Source organism: Sinohyriopsis cumingii, unplaced genomic scaffold, assembly GCF_028554795.1.
Source record: "Sinohyriopsis cumingii isolate HCF-2022 unplaced genomic scaffold, ASM2855479v2 utg002626l, whole genome shotgun sequence".
NCBI lineage: Eukaryota > Metazoa > Mollusca > Bivalvia > Unionida > Unionidae > Sinohyriopsis > Sinohyriopsis cumingii.
In genome coordinates, this window is record NW_028316261.1 from 289943 (window position 1) to 316002 (window position 26060).

The 26060-nt window shown below is 33.4% G+C and overlaps 1 protein-coding gene across 1 annotated transcript in view; it reads right to left on the minus strand.

Annotated features, from left to right (window-relative positions):
* The window catches only part of LOC149770143 (uncharacterized), a 76562-nt gene that overhangs the window by 26963 nt on the left and 23539 nt on the right, over positions 1 to 26060 (minus strand). The window contains exons 11-15 of the mRNA XM_089949336.1: positions 24177 to 24248; positions 23502 to 23684; positions 14413 to 14612; positions 10879 to 11021; positions 2116 to 2192 (exon numbers count right to left, since the gene is read on the minus strand). Coding sequence (XP_089805462.1) covers positions 2116 to 2192; positions 10879 to 11021; positions 14413 to 14612; positions 23502 to 23684; positions 24177 to 24248 — 675 coding nt within the window. The remainder of the gene's footprint in view (positions 1 to 2115; positions 2193 to 10878; positions 11022 to 14412; positions 14613 to 23501; positions 23685 to 24176; positions 24249 to 26060) is intronic.

Sequence of the window (26060 nt, forward strand, 5' to 3'; positions counted from 1 at the left end):
ATATTTCTTTATATTTGTATAAATCATATTTCTTTATATTTATATAGATCATATTTCTTTATATTTGTATAAATCATATTTCTTTATATTTATATAAATCATATTTCTTTATATTTATTTTCGGTGTTTTCTCTCGTTATATACTTCTATTCCAATTTTTTTTCTCCAAAATAAATTAAACACTTACAAAGACTTTATCAGGCAATTTTGAATTATGAATTAGAGTTAACAATGATAGTACAAAATGTTTCATAGCAGCAATTTAACAGATGCTCATGATTGTATCTATTATTATCAAATTATTTCCATTATCCAGATGTTATTGCATCTTCTGTAAAATAGAAATAATAGACTCACAGTAGCAAGAAGAATTTCACCAAAATACGTAGATCTGAAAACGTTATCAAGGTTAATCTAGAATTAAACAGACGTTTTCTAAAGTACGGCACTGTTTTAAAGCCAATTAATAAAACATCTTGTTTTTCTGAAAAACTTAAAGTTTGACATCTACTTTTAAAGTCAGTAGCAAACATTTGGAATGGAGGATGTTCAACCGCCTTTTGACGAACCTATCGAGGATGTGTTTCTGGGCTGATGCATTAGTGCCCTGGCTTCGCTATCTGTTTGCTTCTGAAAATCGCGATTTGATGGCTTCGGAATGGTACACTTACAAATTATAGGGTTGTTTGCAGAATCACACCTTTAGGTTTGGTATAGTATTGTCCGTATCCACGATCCTCCTTGGCGTCTGTAGAATGCTAATCACGTCTAGTTTCTCAAATCCCTACCATCATTGGCTTTAACGAGTGCGATTTAAAATCAGTCTGGAATTGCACATTTTAAACTTAAATCTCTTTATAAATTATCCATTATTATCTTTCCATCTCTCTCTCTCTCTCTCTCTCTCTCTCTCTCTCATATATATAAGTAATTTCTGTATATTCTGAGCATCATTCAAACGTTCACGACGAATCATATTGATATTTCGAGAGCTTTAAGAACTTTCCAGAGATAATGTTTAGAGTTTTGAAGTTGAAATTTTTTCCTAACAGTGTTTGAAACTTTAGACGATAGTTTAACTCCTTGAAATTTTGACCTTTAATAAAATAATCTAATTTTTGCTTAGAATAGGATTCTTTTTTATCCTGGTTCACACCCAAATTTGTGCATTAACTATGTTATTCAAATCGTCTTTAAATTTCCAAACTTTACATCATTACATCCCCGAACATGTCTGCTTTGACTACATTTCGGACTTGCTGTCAGTGAGTTTTAGTTATAATCTGTTTCCTGAATGGCCTGAACAGGGTGATGGAGCTGGATGCGTTACATTTCGAGCCAGGCATCAAAATAAGTTGCAGAATGACACAGACATAAACAAAAATGTTTAAGAAAATTAAGAAAAGCTTAGAAGAGTTCCGACTAACCATGTATAGATATATACAACATTATGGAACTAGATTTAATGCTAATGTTGATTGATTTTAATTTGAGATTCGTAATACTTATTCATTTTGCCCATGTTGAAAACCACAACTGTGTAATGTTTTACTAAAATTTAAATTTATGAACAAATGACTCACTAACTTTAATAATTTCGTGTTTACCTTTGTTACGTTACTGAATCTATTATTTATTTATATGCAGCATATGTCATGATCATTGATTATTTTTGAAAATAGGTCTAAATGATCACACTGAAGTATATAAGCTTGATAATTAATTTTTGAAATTGGTCGAATTAGTGTTTATGTGACAGTTCCATCCAATGTATATTTCAATTAGTGTTTATGTGACAGTTCCATCCAATGTATATTTCAATTAGTGTTTATGTGACAGTTCCATCCAATGTATATTTCAATTAGTGTTTATGTGACAGTTCCATCCAATGTATATTTCAATTAGTGTTTATGTGACAGTTGCATCCAATGTATATTTCAATTAGTGTTTATGTGACAGTTCCATCCAATGTATATTTCAATTAGTGTTTATGTGACAGTTCCATCCAATGTATATTTCAATTAGTGTTTATGTGACAGTTCCATCCAATGTATATTTCAATTAGTGTTTATGTGACAGTTCCATCCAATGTATATTTCAATTCTCAATGCATACCTTTTGAAAAATGATAGTCCATATCTAGTTCAAATGGAATTTGTTTCTGTCTTAAAGCAGTTAAGGGAGTTGCTATGCTAAAACAGGAATTATAGCAACATTCTAATTATAATTCTTCATATTTATACATATACAAAGATATGTTTGTCAGATTCATATAAAATTGTGTTATGGGTTATGATATAAAGTGTTTCATGTTTACAGTGATACGGTTATATTTATGCCATACCTGAATGCACACGCTTAATATTATGTCTAATTATTTTCTCGTCCACTTTGATATTTTACAGGCATTCTTTTATTTATCTGCAATGTTAGCAGACTCATGTTTTATTGTTGTTGCTGCTGTGGTTCGTTTATATGGTATACATCAGTTAAGTTTTGTCTTTAAAAGACTCTTATCTCATCATGACGTATCTTTATTGAAATTATTTTTTGTTCGCGAGGTCAGATTATATTAAGCAGATGACGATTTCACGATTTAGTATGTTTACGGCATTTTCTGGTGACACTATTAAATAGAGGGTAATGCGAGGATATCGTGATGACGCTTTATGTTACGCAGAGGATAGTGTGAGATATCGGGATGACACTTTATATTACGCAGAGGATAGTGTGAGATATCGGGATGACGCTTTATATTACGCAGAGGATAGTGTGAGATATCGGGATGACGCTTTATATTACGCAGAGGATAGTGTGAGATATCGGGATGACGCTTTATATTACGCAGAGGATAGTGTGAGATATCGGGATGACACTTTACGTCAAGAAGAGGATAATGTGATGATTTTTGCATGTCTACAATCTTCCCTCTATATGGGGGTGGGGGTGTTCTTGTTATAATATGGATATATGCTATTTGTATTGCTATGGATAATTCGTGGTCAGTAAATGCATCTAAATCTTCTGTTATAAATATCTTCAACTTTTAAATTATAATTATCTTTAAGTACACATTTCCTTTTGAGATATTGATATATTTAACTATAAATCTCAGAATGAGATACTGATATCATTAATTATATATATATATATATATATATATATATATATATATATATATATATATATATATATATATATATATATATATATATATATATATATATATATATATTACATAGTGGTATTGTTAACTATATATTTCATAATGATATATTAATATCGTTAATTATACATTTCATCATGAGATATTGATATTTTTAATTATAAATCTCATAATGAAATACTGATATCGTTAATTGTATAGCTCATAGTGAGATAGTGATATAGTGATATGTGCCAATAATAATAAATATAATCGCCGTCTTTCTTGCTGATTTACGAAATACATCTGTATTTACGTATGGTACATTTTATTGGTAAGTTTATTTAACTTTCTTCTTTTCCTCTTCTTCTTTTTCGTCTTCTCAGAATGAATAGGTCTTACAATATATCAACACTGCACATTTACATAAGCATTGATGAAGACCGAGCAGACATTCAAAAGTGCCTAAAAGAAACTGCAAACGGCAACACCAGATAGGTTTCAAAAATAACTTATTGAAATAGGTTGCCACCCGAATCATGCAAATGTTCCATTCCATATGCATCATCAAAATACTAAATAAAGAAATAATCTTTATTAGATGCGTTAACAAACATCAGTTCTAAAATACTGAACTGAATTAGTACCTTCCCCAAGGGTTCAGCAGTCAATATGTCGGCACTGAAGATCGAACTCGTGACCTACTATCTACGAATTGTGCTATGTAAAGACTGCGTTCATATTTTCTTCCCTGCATCTACACGTATCTGTTACGACAAACGACAAACAATGGCATCACTTTTATGTCTAGATTCTCTCACATCACCCATCATTATGTTTCAGAATAATGGACAAATATAGAATGGGTGAGAGTTAATTGCAAACTCATATACCAATTTTGGTATCAATGTCGTCTGTTACCGAACTTGATTGCAAAAGTACCACAGCCACATAATTCCCATTTGAATGTGGACACAAACAAAATTAATAAACAAACCTAACCCAAACCTTAAAATGTTTGGTTTATGCGATGTTAAAATCCGAAGGCCGTTGGATCTAAGCGGTTTTGTAGAGATGCAATCATACTCCAACGTTCCTTATTGTATAAAGAATCGTGTTAATGAATATACGTGGTTTCTTGTTTTCAAGTGAAAGTCATTTTAACCAAAAACACAGTTTTGAGCCTTGTAAAAACTATATCATTATATAATGAGTAACTGTCATAAAGTATTGTGTACATGGGCAAGTCAATTCCGTACATGGGCAACTCGATTTCGTACATGGGTAGTTCATGAGTCTCACGAGTGATATAATAGGTGATTGTTGTACACACCTTTATATACAAAGTGCACATATTGACAATCCATAATGGATTCGTCTGGTGTGTTTATTGACGTTATCTTCTCTCCCTGACCTATACAATAGGTAGTATTAGTAGTAGGATAGTAGCAGTCGTAGTACAATAGCAGCCCCAGTACAATAATAGCAGTCTCAGTAGAATAATAGTAGTCGTAGTACATAGCATTCGTAGTACATAGCATTCGTATTACTATAGTAGCAGTTGTAGTACAATAGTAGTAGTCGTATTTCATAGCAATCATAGTACAATATTAGCAGTCGTAGTATACTAGTAGCAGTCGTAATACAATAGTAGTAGTCGTAGTACAATATTAGCAGTCGTATTTCATAGCAATCATATTACAATAGTAGCAGTTCTAGTACTGTAATAGCAGTCGTAGTAGAATAATAGCAGTCGTAGTACAATAGCAGTCCTAGTACAATAGCAGTGGTCGTAGTACTGTAGTTGCAGTTGAAGTATAACATTAGCATCATCACTGCTAGTAATAGAAGCAGTAGCAGGAGAAAGAGAAACAGGAAAAGACGGAATGATGGTGATGATGTGTAAAAGAAAAGTATCGAGTATAAAAAGTATTTTGGTAAGGCACTGAATTTTTGCTGCTTTAGCCCAATCTCTTACACAGACTGACTGAAGATAAAAAAAATAATAGTCCTATTTTTGCCAAGTTAATGACTTTACATCTCTGAATCGTCTTGGATTTAGCTCAAGCATTTTACACTTTTTCGAGACTTGAAAAACCCTCTAATGTATTGTTACAAGCCTGGGGTATTTGTTTGACCGAACGGTGTCAAACTCTGCCGCGATTCCCGCTAGAAGTCACAAGTTTCCCCAAATTTCCAAAGACTTCAGTACAGCTTCAGTTGTAAATTGGAAAGCCCGATGTGTCCGTTCTGTACACAAATTTTATTCTAATAAATGCAAGACCACAGATCTCACAACCTGCCAAATATCTATCAACCGCACATCAGCATGGTTTCTCTTCGTTAGATTTCCGCCAGCAGTTCACGCCGTAGAAACTATAAAACTATGCCCTAATACAGGGAACTATTTTAACTGCGCCACCTGAATCCAGTAAAACTATGGTTTCCAGGCAGATTGCGCCAGTACAACTGCATCACATTTGCCACCATGGTGACTTAAACGGTGTCTGCCTAGTCCCTTCTTATTTATTCCTTTGTATAATTTACCGGTTTCCTACCGTAAATGCTGCCACTGCAGTCACACCACCAATGTGCTTCAGTAGATATTAATAGCGAATATGGTATTCCAGGGACACTCATTCGGTTTTGACCTGAATTCACTACTACTGAACCATGGCATCACGGAAACTCACTAACATTTCATTCAGTGACGTTTGCTCCTAGTAATTGGATAATTATTTCGGGCTAAGGAATATTTCCATTGCACCGAAATCCAATAATCACACAAGTAATCACACAAATCTAAGAATTCCTTAAAACAGAGCGCTATAACCAAATGCGCATACTCCAAATTTATTTCATTATGAAGATGGATATACATATATCTATTACGATTGGACGACATCAAGAAAACAACTTTTCTCTGAAATGTATTTATTTTATTCGAAATTCCATTCAATAAATAGAAAACAAATTGAAACTTTAATTTTGATCACGGTCCTTTACAAGTGGATGACTGGGGTGTACAGGCCACCAGGTTATCGTCAAACTTCAGATTTGACGGACATGGGCGTAAGAAGGCTCCGTTTGGTGCGCATGTCATGTAGAATCCACATCCGTCACATGATTGGTAGTCTCCCCATTTCATACTAGAGCAGTTCGTGACGTTGTAACATCCGGCTATAAGTAGAATGCGAAAGTTATTGTGCCGCTAGAAAAGAATTTGTTTACTTCATTACGCTTAAAATACAAACCATTTTCTTTTACTTTGCAATGCACGCAATACTTAGTTATTTTCCTGTTACGGGCAGATTTCTAAAACCATATTTTCTATAACCTGCTAGTTCTCTTTCTATTTAAATGAATATGCGCTTACTACTAAAAATGTCTCATTCAATATTCTCTATAGCATACCCCAACACACATCTAACACTTTGTTTAATTCAGACGTCTTTAGTCCAAAATTTGCATTTGAAAACTGAAGCAGCTTCATTTTGTCTTTCTTTTTATTATGAGAATAGAAAGTCTTGATTAATCCATTCGCAATGATAATGGGGGGAAAAAAATGAAACAAAAATAAAGAGAAAAAAACATGATTATACGAATGATGCAAATTGTTTGAAATGGTCGAGTTATATCAAACCCTTTCCAACTGTTACATTCTACTACTGTTTTTGCACACCCTCCCACGAAAACCACATTAAATTTCATGTTTGAAATTAAGATGAGATAAATACACCGAGCTGAATAAGTGTTGTGTTCCGAGTCGGGGATTGGCTGGGGGACGATCTTGATATGACATAAAGTTACGCCGAGACCCTCGTGCTTACACGTCTTACGCTGTATCTTTTCCCCAACTTGATACAAAACATAAAAACTGATTTTGCATGATGTATGAATCATCTTTAACGCTTTACCAATAATCTAAGCTTTACAGTGCGAATGTAATTAAACAAGAAAACTAAAATAAATGTAGCAAATATGATTTGATGAATAGATGCGTAGACACCATTAAAATATATAAATAGTTCCAGTCTGGGTGAGAGATATGGAAACTGTAATGTTAAATGGGAAGGTAGTACAAAATTATATCTAGTGATATGCATTTGGCCACCACAATATCTGTCACATTTCTTATAATGTTTAAGAATGAAATATTGAGTTTATAAAATTTAATATATTTGTGAACGCTGAATCATACTCACTTGAAAATACATTTTGTCCCATAACTACAGCGGGCCCGAGGCCAGACGGTATAGGAACATTATATGGAGCTGAAACATGAGAAATCGACAGTCATCCAGTGCTTTAAAAAAAGATCTTCTTACTCTATGTATCCAATCTGAACAAATGGAAAGTTTGTATGGTTGACGCGGTGAAATTGTTACTGTTATGCAATATCAGTTCATACGATGTGATTAATATTATCCTCTCTGGATATGAGCAACACTGCTAAAATACGATCGTTACGGAAATTTATGAATTCACAAAATTATAAACCTAAGATGCAAATGTACGCGTCTTTCACGAGTATAACTACTTAAGTACATAAACGATGCTCTAATAAATAATCAATAATATACATGTAAAATATAGATACTCATAGTTTACAACTCAATTGACAATTCTGACAAATTATGTTTCCAATGTATACAATTAAAGAAATATATGCATCTTATTTTGAAAAGGTGAATCCAAACTTTCAATGTACGTATGTATGCATGTATGTATGTATGTATGTATGTATGTATGTGTGTGTGTGTGTGTGCGTGTGTGTGTGTGTGTGTGTGTGTGTGTGCGCGCGTGCGTGCGTGCGTGCGTGTGTGTGTGTGTGTATGTATGTATGTATGTATGTATCATAGCATACCACTGACCTGTAGGAGGAGCCAATGTATTTATTTTCGTAGGTGATACCGTTATCAGTTGTGGCACATTAACGGGGGACTTCCAGACTAAAAGGTATAGGTACAGAAAGGTGTATTATTTTGTTCTCTTCGCTGATCCATAGGATGCATGTTAAATTATATCAATTTAAATTCATATCTTATTTACAATATGGAAACACTACATTGGGAAACAACACTATATCAATTACAACGAGTATGTTTCTGTATCCATTATATATTAGTTATATATTGAATTCATTCTCTCTCTCTCTCTCTCTCTCTCTCTCTCTCTCTCTCTCTCTCTCTCTCTCTCTCTCTATATATATATATATATATATATATATATATATATATATATATATATATATATATATGTGTGTGTGTGTGTGTGTGTGTGTGTGTGTGAAAGAGCTGTTTTTAATATCAATAATGCTATTATTATTATTGTTATTATTATTATTAATGAATAGAAAGATGTGCAATAGCTCTACATTTCTAGTTTAATTCGTTTTATCTTGACTGCTTTAATCTACTTACATTTCGTAGATTCGCAAATAAAAGGAAGCTTCACGTCACAATCTAGATCATTCAACTGATCTACAACCAGATTTCCACAGTGCTCTTTACCTCCTGCATTGCTAGGCTCATTGGGTCTCCATTGCCTTTTCGAAGAATAAAAAGGAAGCCCCCGGATTAAAAAATAAGGAAAGAAATAACCAATATAAGCCATATGTTTCAGACTTGTCTGTGCTTGATCGACCTTCTTTAAGCGATAAGGCAAAATAATCATTGAGGTCATGACCATTACAATAGCAATTCAATCTTAAGCAATTGTCTTGTAGAAGAACAACACTAGAAAATAAATTCTCATTTATCAAAAAGAAACAGTACAAAACAATTCTATTTTGTCGAAAGACAATAGTACAAAGACAATGGTGTCTTGTCGGAAAACAACTGTACCAAAGCAATTCTCCTTTATCAAATAGAAGCAGTAGGAAAGCAGTTCTATTGTGTCGAAAGACAATAGTACAAAGACAATGGTATCTTGTCGGAAAACAACTGTACCAAAGCAATTCTCATTTATTAAATACAAACAATACAAAAGCAATTATATTTTGTCGAAAGACAATAGTACAAAGACAATGGTGTCGTGTCGAAAAACAACTGTGCCAAAGCAATTCTCTTTTATCAAATAGAAACAGTACGAAAGCAGTTCTATTTTGTCGATAGAAAACTTTAACTTAATGAATGCAAAGCTGTCAAAGAGAACGATGGTTCGTTTTATGAAATAATGGAACAAAAAAGTAACAGACAGGAACTGTCAAAATTTATACTTCCTTTATATTTAAAAATAAATTTCAGTTTATAACTTCACATGTTATATATTGTGGTCATAGGTAGCGCCACACACATTAAAAATATCCTTATTTGTTAAGTAAAATAAAACTTATAGGTCTTTATTCTTTCTATAAATATGTCGTTTGGAATTAGTTATTACATGATAAGCAAGTAGACAATTTCGCACAGATTTCAACGAGAAGACCAAAGTGGAATTAATGCATAGTTGTTCATTTTTGTTGGATGTTGATAAGTAAATAGGTCATGTTAATGTGAAATTAATGCGTAGTTGTTCATTTTTGTTGGATTTTGATAAATAAATAGGTCATGTTAATGTGGAATTAATGCATAGTTGTCCATTTTTGTTGGATGTTGATAAGTGAATAGGTCATGTTAATGTGGAATTAATGCATAGTTGTTCATTTTTGTTGGATGTTGATAAGTAAATAGGTCATGTTAATGTGGAATTAATGCATAGTTGTTCATTTTTGTTGGATGTTGATAAGTAAATAGGTCATGTTAATGTGGAATTAATGCATAGTTGTTCATTTTTGTTGGATGTTGGTAAGTAAATAGGTCATGTTAATGTGGAATTAATGCATAGTTGTTCATTTTTGTTGGATGTTGATAAGTAAATAGGTCATGTTAATGTGGAATTAATGCATAGTTGTTCATTTTTGTTGGATGTTGATAAGTAAATAGGTCATGTTAATGTGGAATTAATGCATAGTTGTTCATTTTTGTTGGATGTTGATAAGTAAATAGGTCATGTTAATGTGGAATTAATGCATAGTTGTTCATTTTTGTTGGATGTTGATAAGTAAATAGGTCATGTTAATGTGGAATTAATGCATAGTTGTTCATTTTTGTTGGATGTTGATAAGTAAATAGGTCATGTTAATTCAAGAACCAAAGATAATGTTTTGTTACTTTTTGCTGGCTTCGGAAGGAAAAGAAATGATACAAATATTCATAAACGGTTTAAACTTTTGTCTCTGTGTGAAAAAATAGCTGAATTACGCATGTATGCACACGTGTGTCTGTGTATATGCAATTATGTACAAAACCGGAACATATTCTATCTTACATTTGTGTGTGTGTGTCTGTGATTTCGATTTTTAACGTAGGTTTAAAAAATTTCCAGTCAGTGTGGCAGTTTATTGTGATGTCTAGCACTGGGACATCATGCCGCAGACATATAGCATGATGTCACACCCAGTCACAATATCCTGATACCAGGCTGACCAGTCATTAAACTAACCCGGATTCGAACACTTCCAGCATCCGAGGCGGACAATAATAACTTAGGCCGCCGGAGTGGTATATATATTACATGCATGTATGTATGTATGTATGTATGTATGTATGTATGTATGTATGTATGTATGTATGTATGTATGTATGTATGTATGTATATGTATGCATGCATGTACGTACGTACGTACTGATGGATAAATGTTTGGTTGCATGTATGTTTGATTGTATGTTTCTCATGTTTGTTTTATATACAAGACATTAACGTCCAGCGGTGTTCCATCCGTCCATCTGTAGTCCTTGTTGTCTGTTCGTGGTATATTATTCAGAGAAGTCCACCAGGCATTCAGGTTGCTGGAAGCTCTGTTTAAGGCTTGAAGTCGTGTGCTGAGCCAGTTCTGTAAGGAAATTCAATAAATCAAAACTATTCCAAACTGTACACTATTGACACCACATTAATGGATGATAGATAGACGTGGTCGATGTACACTGATTTTTGGGTGGTGTGGTGGTGGTGGGTGTTTTACTACTAGAACTGCCTTTACTGTGAACAATAGTCATATGACTTGCCTGAAGAGTACGTCTCGTGTATTGTGTAAGTAAGAAGGTCGAGTATATGGTTTAAGTAAAAGAATCGGGTTTAAAGTTTAAGTAAATAGATTGGGATTACAGTTTTAGTAAGGACGACAGGTTAATGGTTTAAGGTTGTCAATACTCAGATATCTTGCGTCATATCTTGTTTAAATTTGAATTATAAATATCTACGGAAGCAAAGGTGGTTAGAATCAGTACAGCTGTCTTGGTTATAATGTTAGATTTACTTTTTACAAGATTCGAAGGCCAAGAGTAATAAACGCAGTACCATACTCGAATAGAATATATTAAATGAATTAAAGTGTAATAAACTGTAACAATGTTTGGTGTTATCTAAACTATGGTCAACGCAAGGTGATATTGTTTCTTGAGGAACCTAATATGAAACTGCCTTATTATGCCCTTGAAAATGAAAGAAAAAAAACAGTGGCATGTTCCACTCTAAGTTTCTTTCTAAAGACGAAATCTTTACTATTTTAAGCGCAAGCCGCACGTATACACACACTTTCTCTTGACCGTCTCGCAAAGCTATTGTTTGCTTAGATTTCTGAACTGTAAAATTCGTACCCTTTCCTGCACTGAATCTATCTTAACCAACTCTCCTTGCTGCCTTTTGCATGCGATTTCTGCTTCTTCCCACGATTTAATGTTAGAGTTATCGGTGATCAGGTAGCATTCGTCAGTTCCGGGTCGTTCAATCCAGCCGGAAGTACATGACCCAATATCAACTGTAAGTACATGTTCAAGGCTTTAGAATTTACGGTACTATATTTCTGGTTAATTGAACAGCCCACAATATTAAATTTGCTTTGGTCAACCAATGGCAATTAATAACATGCAAATTAGATTAAGCGGCCAGGGTGACTCGTTATAAGAACACAACGTTAATAGTATTTTTCTTAAGCAATCCCAAAGTTTCCTCAGTAGAATAGACTGTTACGAATTTTTGATAAATAATAATGTATTAAGAATCATCAACGAGGCGATATATTGAAAGCTTATTATTGAGTGGTGTAGTGAATATCTCGGTTGCGTTTCACTGGCATAGCATTATTGAGACGTATAAATAAGTCTAAACACAGTAGCAATATCTGTTAGGATAAGCTTGTATCAAAATAACAATTCCATTTTTGTTTAATGTTTAAAGTCGGCTCTATTAGATAACAAGTTATTCTAACAAAACGCACCTTCATAATGTGTTCTTTCACGCTGGAGGAAACCGGAGAATACGAATGAAACCACATAACTTAGACGGGGGACCACCTACCCTTGCACATGTTGAAGCCCAAGACACCATATGTGCCAACATTGAGAGCTGCCGCTACTCAATGTATTGTATACATAAAATCATTAGAAACATTCAGTATACAATGTATTACCTGTAGTGGCTGGGCAACCAATCACATCAAACCTTAGGGATGGATTTTGGTAAAACCGGTCTACTTTAATACGTAGAAACCTCGCTACGATTGGACAAGGTAGCATATCGGTAACTGGGCTATTTTGGTCCTTGTTAGCGTTGAATATCTAATAAATCAAAATGGAAACATTACAATTTATATTTTAAAACTGCTTTATATATTCTAGTAAAAACGGACAAAATGCGATCGAAAAACATCCATTCACCATTCCATCCATCCATCATTCATACATACATTTGAATAAGGAGGAAATATGTAAGAAAATTAATGCAGAAGTAAAGCAAATAAGAAAGAGGTAAAAGGAAGGAATAGAAAACACACGGAAACACATCGACTAAGCCATATCATTTATAAGAAAATAATGGACATCACTGCGTCATATATCCAAATTGAAAGCTACTATCTGACTAATTAACCATCCCTCCAACCAGCTAATTAACTAATTAATCAACTAACTAACATACCATTTGACAAACGAAAAACCGAATAAATATAAGCAAATGTACTGTTGAATTTACGATCACATGTTATATCTTGGTGTGATTTGAGAAAGATGACGGCAAATTACGTGTATAACCGATGAGTAAAAGGCCACGTGACCAACGTTAAATTAGCTTGTAGATGATACAGTTAGAGGACTATTTAATACATTAGAGTCAAACAGTCGGATATTTACCATATCATTACTTTGGTTCTGTACAGACTGCCACGTGACTCCATCCAAACTGTACTCAACTTTGTACTGAGTGACCCATTGATCACAACATCTGGTTTGAGTGTCAACATGTCTGCCTTGTGTGACGACACCTTGGACAATGCTAAGCCAGTTAAATCTCACCTGGTGAAGTATGTAAATTAAAGTAAATGCAGTAAAGATTGGTATACTAGGAACATAGGGATCTGAACAAAATGCTAAATGAATAAAATACATGCATACAAAAATTTCATAATTTATGTAAATTGTTATTGATTTTTGTAAATCGCAAATGACTTTTGACTTTATATGATTTTGAAGCATTCTATTAATTAAAAAAATCACTTACCTCAGAGTTTCATGTTTGCAGTCAAAGACCTCTAAAACTCTTGTGTTTAGTGAATTTAAAAGACACATGTCAGAAAAAGCATTCTCGGTTTCAATTCATGAGATGGGGATAGGAAAGGCAATTCCTCATTTACTAATCCAACCCCGTCTTCAAGACAGATAATATGCAGTTACGGATGGAAATAAGAACAGGAAATGAAAGTCACTGCTGTTCTGCATTTTACATATTTTTAATCATTCACGTCATTCGGATGGATCCTAGCTTTAACTATAATATTTCATAAATCAATATTTCGCATATAATAATCAGGTAATATGTCAAGTTGTGGAATGTCTCTGTTTAATCGTATTCAATTCGTAGAATTTCCTCAAGTTTCTTGCAAGGCTAAAGTTATGGGTAACCACCAGCACAGATATTGGGAAATACCGATAGAGCCTTAAAAAAAAAAAAAAACAGAGACTCAGCTGAATATTACAGACAGGGTTTCAAAACAAGTTGGGTATATTTTACAGGTCTGAGGTTAGGCCTTCTGTTAAAATAGTCAATATGTAACAGGCCAGTCACGTACATATTCATCGTGACAGCCGGAGAGAAAACGTCACGACTGTGTTCATCCTCCTTTACGAACCGAAGCCGGTCTTTAAGGCAGACACATATACAATCAGTGGGTGGAAAATACAGCTAGACAGAGGAATAAAATATAGATTTTCGACACACAGACGATTTATTACTTGTATCCAAGGATTAGGGTCCGTACTAAGTGCACTCCATCCTCCCATTAACTTGAATCCATTAGGGTGCTGCTCTGCATGCAGGTATAATCGTCCACGTCTGGCCTCGTGTCCCGGACCGAATACTGACGAAGCACTGAGCTGGCTGTCTGCAACACCTCTAGAACCTGATACTAGATATTCATGACACACTCTGGGGCCTACAAATAATAATAATAATAATAATAATAATAATAACGTGTTGCATTCATTACTCCTATTAACCAGTTGTATCTGTATGTATCCATGTTGTGCTCTCGATCTTCAAGACGCATTTGCCGGATGGTTGTGAGGTCAGAGATGTCGCTTTGTTTAAATACAAATAAGCAACGTATGTGGTGATCTAATTATTAAAAGACAGACATCAGGAGGAAATAATCTATTCGTTCTATCTGTAAATTTAATAATAAAATGTTAAAAGGTTCCAAACAAAGCATAAAGGAAATTGCATAGGTAGGGAAGAGTAAATTATACTTTACAAAGAAATTTCGTCATGTCATGTGAACATAACCAAGTCAATTCGGATCTTGATTTTATTCTTTCTAACTGCGCCTAATATAATGCATTTTCAATGATAAATTAATCTTTTGGTTTGGTACTCAAACATATACTTTAACGGGCATGAACAGAACAAACTCCACAATAATTATCCTCAAAAAATGAGATACTGGAGAACACATTTAATTGGCTTTTAAATGCAACACATTTACAGACTGCACGAAGTGTGATCGATTATATCAGTAACGTAACGATTTATCTTTTATTATAAAACATCGGGGCCTGTATACAAATATTATCTGAAGAAGGTTTTGTATATTACCATTGATGCCGGACGGTACTAGATTAAAATGACTGGATGTTGTTGTTATTGGTGTTGACGTTGTAGAAGCTTGCGTAGAAGCGGTCGACGTTGGTGGTGGTCTTGTCGATGTAATCGTAGATATAGTGGATGTAGGCGTAGAACCAGTTGACGTTTGCGTTGAAACAGACGAAGTAGTTGTTGGAATAGTTGCACTCAGCGTTGGTGTTGTTGCTGATGCACTGCTTGACGGAAGGAAAAGGACACCATGAATAAAGTTTAGATTTTATCACTTTTCTAGATTCAGAGAGAACTTTGCAAGAACTCATCTTTTTATCAATTCTTTTAGCGAAAGGACTTTAATCTCAGCAATGAAATAGATTACATTTAACTAGTCTTTCATGAAATAATTTAAGACGATTTTTACATTCTAATATCTATATTCAATTCTTATGACAGATTTAGATTTTCTCCGATGTAAATATATTTACCAATGCAATGTTTTACTATTACTAATTCATTTATCTCCACTTATCGCGCCTACGTCCATAGGAAACATTAAATAAACATACCTTGTTGCTGGAAGAGAAGTTGTTATTCCTGCGTTCAACTGTGTCACGCAGTCGTATACAACCTAATGATTGAAATGACAGTATAAGCGAGTGCCAAAACAAGGTTTTGTGCGTCATACATGTTTCATCTGCATTCATATAATATTAAACTAGAAACAACCTTGTAGAAACTTGGTATTGTATTATGTGAAATTTACCTTTATGAAGTCAGCTTATTTTAGAACTTTCGAATATTATTCCTGAAGTATGGTTTTCCGCCAATGTTTGATATATTTAGCATTGTCTTATGAGACTAGCTGTTTCCGTGATCAGCCATGGATGATTATTGGATTCTCACATTAATGCGTTTGGTAACTCTTTATAAATTTCCAACTTTATGCCTAGCTTACCTTTGCCTTTGATCTCAATGAATTTTAAAACCACTCTCCCTAGTCATTTTGTATGTTTGACGTGGAATACATTCGCAGTCTTAACTTCTTCTAAGTTATACATTACAGGATTATCTTTTCATAGTCTCTTGCGGTTTTAAAATACATCGTATAAAAAACCGTAAGCTTATCTAAAGTTTCTGACTGCTTAACAACTTAAGATATGAGTCTGCGTCTAGGATATTCAATTGGTCTTATTAAAGCCAACTAATGGCAAGCGCAACAATGTCCATGGGGTCACACGATGTTAGTCAGCTGACTTCGCTGTTTAAGCTTTGTAATACCATCTAATTGACGATAATACCATTAAAGACAAACTTGCTGTTTTTTTTTTTTTTTTTTTTTTTTTTTTTTTTGCACAAATCTAAGCATATTTGCAATACCTCTAAGTATTTAGGAATCGCGGGACACGGGTCCTCTCCCAGTATTCGATTGTCCGCACTAAGCAGACATATTGTCCTCCCTTGACAGGAGCCGAGAACAGCATTGGTGCTTATCAGCGTTGATCTGCAGTTCAGGTTACTGATGCTAATTCCATATGGATTACATACATTTGGTTGAGTCCTTCCATATTGGACGGATACAATGGTGATCAATTCTCCCAGCGGGCAAGAGATCGAGTCCAATTTCTGTTCGCATACAAGTTTCTGTGCAGCTTTAAAGGAATTAAAAACATCTTTTATGTAGGCAAATAATATGGCGTCATCGTCTAGCGCATTCGCTGTTGTTTTATGGCGATTTTTTTAAAAAACTAAATCGTGTGATAAATAACCACAATTTGAGAACCTCTGCAATAGATTTAAGAGTAAAACCTATGAACATTGAAATGTTCCGATGTACTAATGTCAGAAACTGTTATTACTGGTATGACTATGGGTGAACAGTCGAAGGATTCTAGAAGACCCCCATTTCTACACCCACTCCACAAATATTACTGATTTTATTGAAATAGATATCAAGCTTTACATGTTGAAAATATAAATAAATAATCGAAAGTGCCAGTATGGACAAATATTGAAATTTTCTGTAAAATGTGATACAATACAAAAAAAGACGAGTGATGCGTGAAACTGATAGAATCGTTAACAGAGTGTAGTATCAGGGATTCAGAAGATAACGAGAGTTGGGACGAATGAGCTATATTGAGGAGATAAGAAGCTTGTCAAATCAGCTTTAACATTTTAGACAAAGAGTGTTAAAACAGCAACACGGGGAGAGGGCTGAAAGAAGCAGGCTGCATCGTATTTCACATTGATCACAACAAAAACAGGAAATGAAGTTCAAGAAACAGCGCATATAAAAACAGGAAAAGAAGCCCAATAAACAACACATGCAAACAACGTAATGCAAAATAAAGGATTAAAAGACATCGCCATTGAACAATTTTATTAACACGTATGAACTAAATGGAGGCATTGACAAAAACCTCAATGAATATTTTTGTTTAAAATTTAAACGTAATGCAATGAAAACTATCTCAGGAAAATGAACATGTTGAAGCTATTGTTTACAAACTCGAAATACAATTCTCTATCTGATGACCTCGTCATTCATTTGGAGCAGATTATCACGGTCAGTATCGGGTGCTCCTCGACTGAACTGAGGCTATATTCATGAATATTAACGTACTATGCATTATCAGTCAAAAACCGCACTAACGAACAAAAGCTCTGGTGCACTGCATAAAAAAAAATTGTAACAGAGATATTAATATAATGGAAGTCAGTAAAAAAAAAACAACAACAATATACCTAAGGGAAAAAACAATGCCTGTATTAGGAAGTTGACTACTTAAGGAATGTAAAATATAAAGATACAAAAAAGAAAGGGGACTATTTGTAGCTGAATGCTCTCGGAGGTACAGTGAAGGAAATTGCACTACGCAGTGAACAATGGATATACAAATACTCAATCGTCCTTTATGGCAAGACGCCGTTAATGCAGAAGCTAATATTAATATTAAATGTATACAATATGTTTGTGATCGTTCATTATGTCACAGAGTCCTTTAAAAGGAGGCATATACAAGCTTTTACGCTTACCTTTTGATCCAAGTGTCTGCCAAAGCACTGCAAAGAAATATATAACATAGTTACAAGTCGTGGTCAATGTATTCCATAGTTACAAGTTAAAGTCAAGTTTAAAAATGTGTTTGCTATTGTTCAGATTTCTTTCTCAAGCTAATATCATGGGTTTGACATACCTATAAAAGCTTTTACTTGACTATATACTTCTTCCATTTAACTTTGAATAATTTTAATTTTTATTGACTTAAGAATGCGACCATGATGACATTTGCTATGCTAACAATTGTGGCAGTCTAATGCCCACTGCATATTGTTCAGCATCATCTATTGGATACTACAACTAATTATAATACTAACACTCTGGTGTTTAGAGGACAGCACGATATATGACATAAAACCTCACATATATCGAGGACTTTTGAAATGTAGCATTTATACAGAAATCAATTTTTTTTAAAAAAATGTTACTTTGCTTCTATACGTACAGACATGTTCATTCCCAGCCACAAACATGTCCAGTTGAACGGTGTTATATACTAAGAAACCCAAAAGTATCCACGTGACAAAAAGCATTAAAACACAAATCTGCCTATGTCTCTTATAAGTACGGATAGAAAAATACAATACATATATACCGGTACTAAAACACACTTTCACTTTACATAATTAAATTTCAATATATATATATATATATATATATATATATATATATATATATATATATATATATATATATATATATATATATATATATATATATATATAGTTAAACGTTGCATCCAGCAAGGAAATTATTTTACTTATATATCGAGTAAGCTATTTATAATAATCAAATTATAACATAACTAACAAAATTTACTTACGTAGAATAGTAACACGTATTAAATTCATCTATAATGGCTGTGTCTGCGGGCATGCACTGGAAGAAAACCTTCTGCCTCAGTGCGCTATAAATTGCTAAGTACCCTAGTTTCACACCTTTTTGCGTCATTTGTTAAAATATAAAATCTCATTCAATAAATCGCACTTTTGTGAAATAGCTAATGTCATGGCTGTGGTTACCAAATTATCAAAGTGTAAACCCGTTTGATGGATCGACTGCCCTATAGGCTATAGGTTAGTAGGTTGTATGCCACCCACATGACCAAACAAGACATTGGAGCAATTTAGGCTTAGTGGGAAATGACATAGCTATGTTTAATCATTTAAAAATTGTTTCATAAACATAAACACGTGTTCAGCTATGTTATTAACATTGTAATATGTTGTATTTTTTGCATTATGTTTTATATTTTTATTTGGATATCAAACACCGACATGAAGTAATATATAGATTTCATCTGACGAAAATTAAAAGTCTATTGTACTGAAAGTTCGCATATACTTGCAAAAAATAAACTCTTGAACTTATGTATTTTAAAATGGATTTTGCAATGAAATACTTTTTTGGCTAATAGTATTTCAATACGTTCTCATTGTGTATGTAGAAGAAAGAATTACAGGAAAGTGTACAATTATTTTGGTTGATGCGACGAAATAAAGAAAAGGTGTGTAAAAGTAATTCAGTTGATACGACAATGCACGTGAAAGGTATGTAAAAGTCATTCGGTTTATTTGACGATATATATATATATATATATATATATATATATATATATATACGTTTTATTGAGTACGGAGTAATGCCCATAACAACTAATCTAAGCATCTTAAATAAGTATGAGTTTGGGTCAATCAATTTTCAGCCTTTAAATGGATGAGAAAACTTGGTCTCATTACCAAAGCTAATATGTAAGTAGTGTTTGGACCCGAGTGGAACATAAAGTTTAGTTCATACGTGAAAGTATCACTGACCACTAAAGTTTATATTTTATTACATACTAAGTAATACCCTTTAACAAATTGTAACCCTGGATAGTTTAAACATTCAAGTACCGATTTCGAAATATCGAATAGGCGTAACTAATGCGTAGTGACCCATATCAACTACCCGTTCTAGAAGTCTCATGTTGTGATGGATATTTGACTGGTGTGCGACAATGTGACACAAGAATGTTCAACTTTGTTTTTAGACCCCTGGCTACTTGGATACGAGTAACACAGGCACTGTCTTACCAGAAGGTTAATGGGAGGTAGCATCTTATTTAACGCCCAAGAATAAAACTTTGTCCGGAATTGATATTCTGATGCCTTTAGCGGGATTAGAAAGATTCGCTTCAAGTGCGAAGTTTGGAAAACATTATACCAGGGAACTGGGTAATTTAAACAAGAAATAATCATCTACTAAACAGATAACCAACTTCGGATGTAAACTACAGGAACGACGCCAAGTTTAGCATCTCAGTTCGACGTAGAATTCTTTAAAAGATTACAAATGATATGTTTGGACCATATCAGTAAAAGACACGAGAAATATTGATAACAATTCGTAATGTGTTTTTTCCTTTTAATAAAACAAAGAAATTCATTTTATTTTGATTTAATACATGCACTGTGTTTTGATTTCTGATTGAGTCTATTAACTTTAATACACGCATTTTGGGATGGTAAAGCCACAAAAGGACATTGAGACCACATTCTCAGTACTTTGCTAATTAATTGTAATTAAAATTTGCCAAGCTTATAATTAGTAAATAGCCAATATACAATTAGAAAGAAGTCTCTGTATTGCAAAACTTTCAGCATGTTCTTTTCCGTTGTGATACACGAATGTTTGACTAACAACCTTTTATTAAAATGCTATATCGCCTGCCCGAAGATATGGGTTCCTGTACCGATTTCCATTTAATCTTGTTTCTTATGTAGATTGTGGAAACTAATTCTAGTTATTCTTCGTTGGGAGAGCATTAAAATCACGCCATGCCACTATCTCAATGTACAACGTTTATATATATATATATATATATATATATATATATATATATATATATATATATATGAGTGAATCATATGAAAGCCAAATCGTCTTTACTAATTTCAAGTAATTTAACTGTATTTTAAAGGGTAAAGCCCATCAGAAATACAAGATTAAAAAGAAACTATTAATTTTTTTTGGCTTTATGATTCAAAAAATATACCTGTCATTATGGATAGTTTATAGGAATACATTCAATTTTTTGGGTGAACATTTCATGTGAACATTTTCAATGAATTTAGAAATTTAATCTTATCTCATAAATTGTATTGATGAATTTCAAAATTAATGATAACGTACTGAAAGAGGATGAATTCTTATTAAATCTTATGAAAGAATGTCACAAGTATACGAGAATATTTTGAGTCGAGTTAATTTAAACTTCTAAAGTAGGAAATTTTCTCAGTAGGTAGTTTCTGCCTATTTTAAACACACAATTTATCGAGATTTGATATTGAAACTACCATATATATATATATATATATATATATATATATATATATATATATATATATATATATATATATATATATATACTAGCGATGATATTTTAATCGTCAATAAGTCACTTCGTGATATCTGAATTTTCCGAAGAAAATTAAAACAAAGATTGCAGTTATATGTATATTGAACAACTGAAACAAGAAGTAGATAAAAATCAATGAAAATATGACATGTTATATACTTTATTCACAAGCGCAAGTGATTTCTTTTCGAGATATATAGATAGATAGATAGATAGGAGCATACAAAGGTAGATAAATTGGATACATAATTATGCTGAATGGGCGAACGGCTAAATCTATAGATAGATAAGAATGGATGTATATAAATAGAACTGAAGCATAACAAGAACACAACTCGAAGTACAAAAGAGCATTTTATTCTCAAAAGAGTAAGTTATCTGAATGCAAGAGACAAGCTTAATATGCACTTTAAATATATTCAACATACTACTTATTTCAGAACACAATATATGCCGTACCTACCCACGAGATAGGCAAATTTATATTCATCGTCTTATGATGTAAATATACCGTGTCCAATAGTCATCGACTTAAGAAGTAAATATACCGTGTCCAATAAAACAGTAAAATACCAATATTATATTGCAAATATCTTTCACGATTCAATTCTTTCCGAAATTATGAAACGATCAATCATGTGTTTAATGTAATTGACTTGTTTTGCCAGATAGTCGTCAAAATTAGTAATCTCACGTCAGTTGTTGACCCAAAGTCACAAAATTAATCCAGCCGAAACGAGGGAAACTTGAATTGCATGTAACATATAAGTACTTTTTACTTATATCATTCAGTACATATGATACCTGCGCGGAATATAGTTAAAATGGTTCACATTTTGCTTAGTGGTACCATTTGTCTGGATCAAAATGTGTAACATACACTAAGCCTTGTCTATAGTGGTCACCCTGGACACTTTAACGAAATGGTCTTTACAGATAGGTATTCCTTTTATAGAAGCTAACCTATTATTCAAAGATTGGAAATAAAAATGAAACACAAAAACTCAAGCGGTATTGGAATATTAATTAAAGAAAAAAGAAAATATATCTTTCTTTTATTAGTGATTTACCTGTCGAATAAATTAAAGCATTAATCACTAACAATAGAGATAGCAGGTGCACGAATTTGTGGCAAACTAATTGATGCATGCAAAAATGACGGTTGCACAATCTAGTTTTGGACACCTTTCTTTTCAGATAGTCAAATTTAAACAGGTAAGTGTGCAAACTCAGTTATATTAATGTGATTATGTGACTTACCACCATGCCGTAGACTTAGTAAATTATCATGTGACTCCATCACAACTATACATTTTCTTCATTGCATAACTTTGTGCATGGGCAAATGGACTTACGCGAAAAACAATTAGGTTCTTTATCGTGCAAACCAATATGCATTTGCAATCAGCTTTTGGTGATCATGTTGCATTAGTGGAGACTGGATGCAAGGCAATATTGTAAATAATGTGCGAGTGTAACTAGAAAGCATCTGGGTTTGACCGCTAAAGCATGTTGACGTTATACCTATTGCCGCAAAGCATTTTGTTTATTCATTGCTTCAAATGTCTTGTCTGGTAGACTCTGGCCATAAACTGTGCTAATCTTGTATGAATATGCGTTTAATCTTAGACATATAAATAAATTCAGAATTGATTTGGTCCAGTATTAAAAAAAAAACAATTTACAAAGCAGAAAAGTGTATTCAATAAATAAGGATTAGAGTATACAAGTCCAAATATGGACTCGATATTCTAAAATTGCAGTTTGCGGCATTGCTCAGGGGCCTTGGCAGGTTGACGATAAAGCTGAGCATGTTTTGATGTTATCGTCCCAGACGAGAGTTGCCGGACAAGGGCGCGTGAAGATACCACTCGGTGCGCATGTCATGTAAAAATGGCAGCCTTGACATGACTGGTAGTCTCCAAGAGGTTTAGATGCGCAGCCATTTTGAAGAGGCAGGCATCCAGCTGTGAACAAAAAGTATCGCATGCATTCTTTAATGCAATAATTGATGAACTAAATGTAGTAATCATCTGAACTGCAGGCGGCAAAGAAGCAATTTGTTCGGCAAAAATTTTGCTCGTGTACATGTAAGAACAAAAACAGTTTAAGTTGCTCACTGATACCTCGATGATTGTTGTCTTATCTTGTATAATGCGCTTTATTTCACAAACACAAGTATGTATGTATGTATGTATGTATGTATGTATGTATGTATGTATGTAATGCCTAACATAATGTAGTTTTAGTGAACCATATGGATTTCATAAATAATCTACAAAAATGATGGAAATATCAAAGGGATTTTATTGATATATCGTAAAGAATCATAATTATCCTTATAAATATACACATGTTACACGTTATTGTTAAATACAAAACTAAGTAAAACACGTGGTATTTTGTCAATAACAATGACGATGTCAGCGATAACATATCAGCATTTAGTTAGTACTTACTTGCAAAGAAGTTCTGACCAATCTGAATACCATTTCCAACACCAGGCTTCTGAGGTGGTATAAAATATGGCTCTGCAAGGAAAATCACGTCGCAAACCATAAGCATAATCTATCTATCTTTATGTGTGTGTGTGTGTGTGTGTGTGTGTGTATTGGATAGTACGTAAGTCATTTAATGTAAAATTATTTTCAAGAAAAAAAAACTTGCAGAAAATGTTTACATTTCTCGTGACGTCTGCAATCATTTAATACATGTGTTCACATACTACTTATAACAAAAATAGCTTCCATCGTAGCATTCACAAAATGTTGGTTTTAATAGATATACCTGATACTGTGTCTCGTTGATTTTGCTTTAATGATATCACTTTTAAAATAGACGTCCTTTATCAACAGAGGAACTTACATTCACGCTGACTGCATATCAAATTTAGAAAACTAGTTTAATGACTTCTATGGTATAAAAAGCCGTGGCTTGATAACGAAATAAAGTATTCATCATGCCTCATATATGTTACATACAAAATAAGATCAATGTGATGTTTATAGTTATCACGTGACGCAAATCAGTTAGTTTAACAAAACCTTAAAGTATTTACAATATTGATTTAAAATGTATTCGCACTCTTCAAGCTTTTTCAACTTGATGAAAACGGCCAGGGATGTTCTGATTTCTGAACTGCTAGAGTACCCGCCTTTGCATGTATATGTACATTATTTAAGAAATGACGTTCTGTGCATATCACACATTACAGCATTACAGTGACTCGATTATGATCATCTATTCTTAGCCAAGAACGTTTGTTTTCTTCTTAAAAATTAATTAACTAGAATGCTTTCTGATACGGAACGTGAACATATACATCCAAGAAGGTGTGAAAATGATTTTGACATGGTTCTGAGCTGCCAAGCTTATTTTAGCGTGTGGCTGAGTTTTAAAGGAAACGAATGTCACAGATTGTCCAGGTTGTTTAGAACAGACATTGTGTTTATTAGGCATTGCTACAAAAACCAATAACTTTTAACTGCCTTTAGTTTTGGTATATTTAATCGGGTATAATTTGTGCTTTACAATATACAGCTTGGCCCTAAATCACACCTCTCAAATGACTGCTAGCTCCACTTGGTCATTTTTACTTTCTGGACTTCAAATGTAAATTGTAATTTTTTTTTAGCAAATAACATGTTTACTTTTTATATATTTTTTAATTCATTTTTTGCAGTCAGAAGCTGATATAGCCTACCGTGGAAAATTTGTTTTCCTTATTATAATAATTACTAATGTTAGTGTAATTTGGACTAGTTCAGTATCATTTTTCGAACACATGGAAGCAGCCATTTTGAAAGCTGTCGTCTTTAGATAGTGCATATTTTCCATAATTACCACATTTACGAAGTTCAACTACTGTATATGAAAGGAACGTACAGGTATGCAAACATTCCCTCCATTGTGCCCGTTGCCAATGCAAACAACTTCACCTTTTGCCGCTCCCTCTCACAGAAGTACATAATAAGTGTAGAAAGGTACCTATACAGCAAGATTGTCTAACACACGGCCTGCGGGCCAGAATCCGAGCGCCAACTTTTAATAACTTGTGGCGACTGGTAGTAAAAGAAAATAGGCAAAGTTCATAAACGGCACCGAGAGCGAGAAATAAAATTCACTATGGTCCCTCACGCAAAAAGGTAGGACACTCATGCTGTACAGTATTTGACGCCCTTCGTAACGTCTTTTTTCTTATGTCCAATAGAAAATGTATGACAAATATGCAATTTGATTAAAGCAACATGATATCCATAGTGTCATGTAATAAAAAAATGAGAATATATCAAAACTAAGTTGAATAGAAAAGTAGAAACATAGTACGTGAATCAGCATCTTTG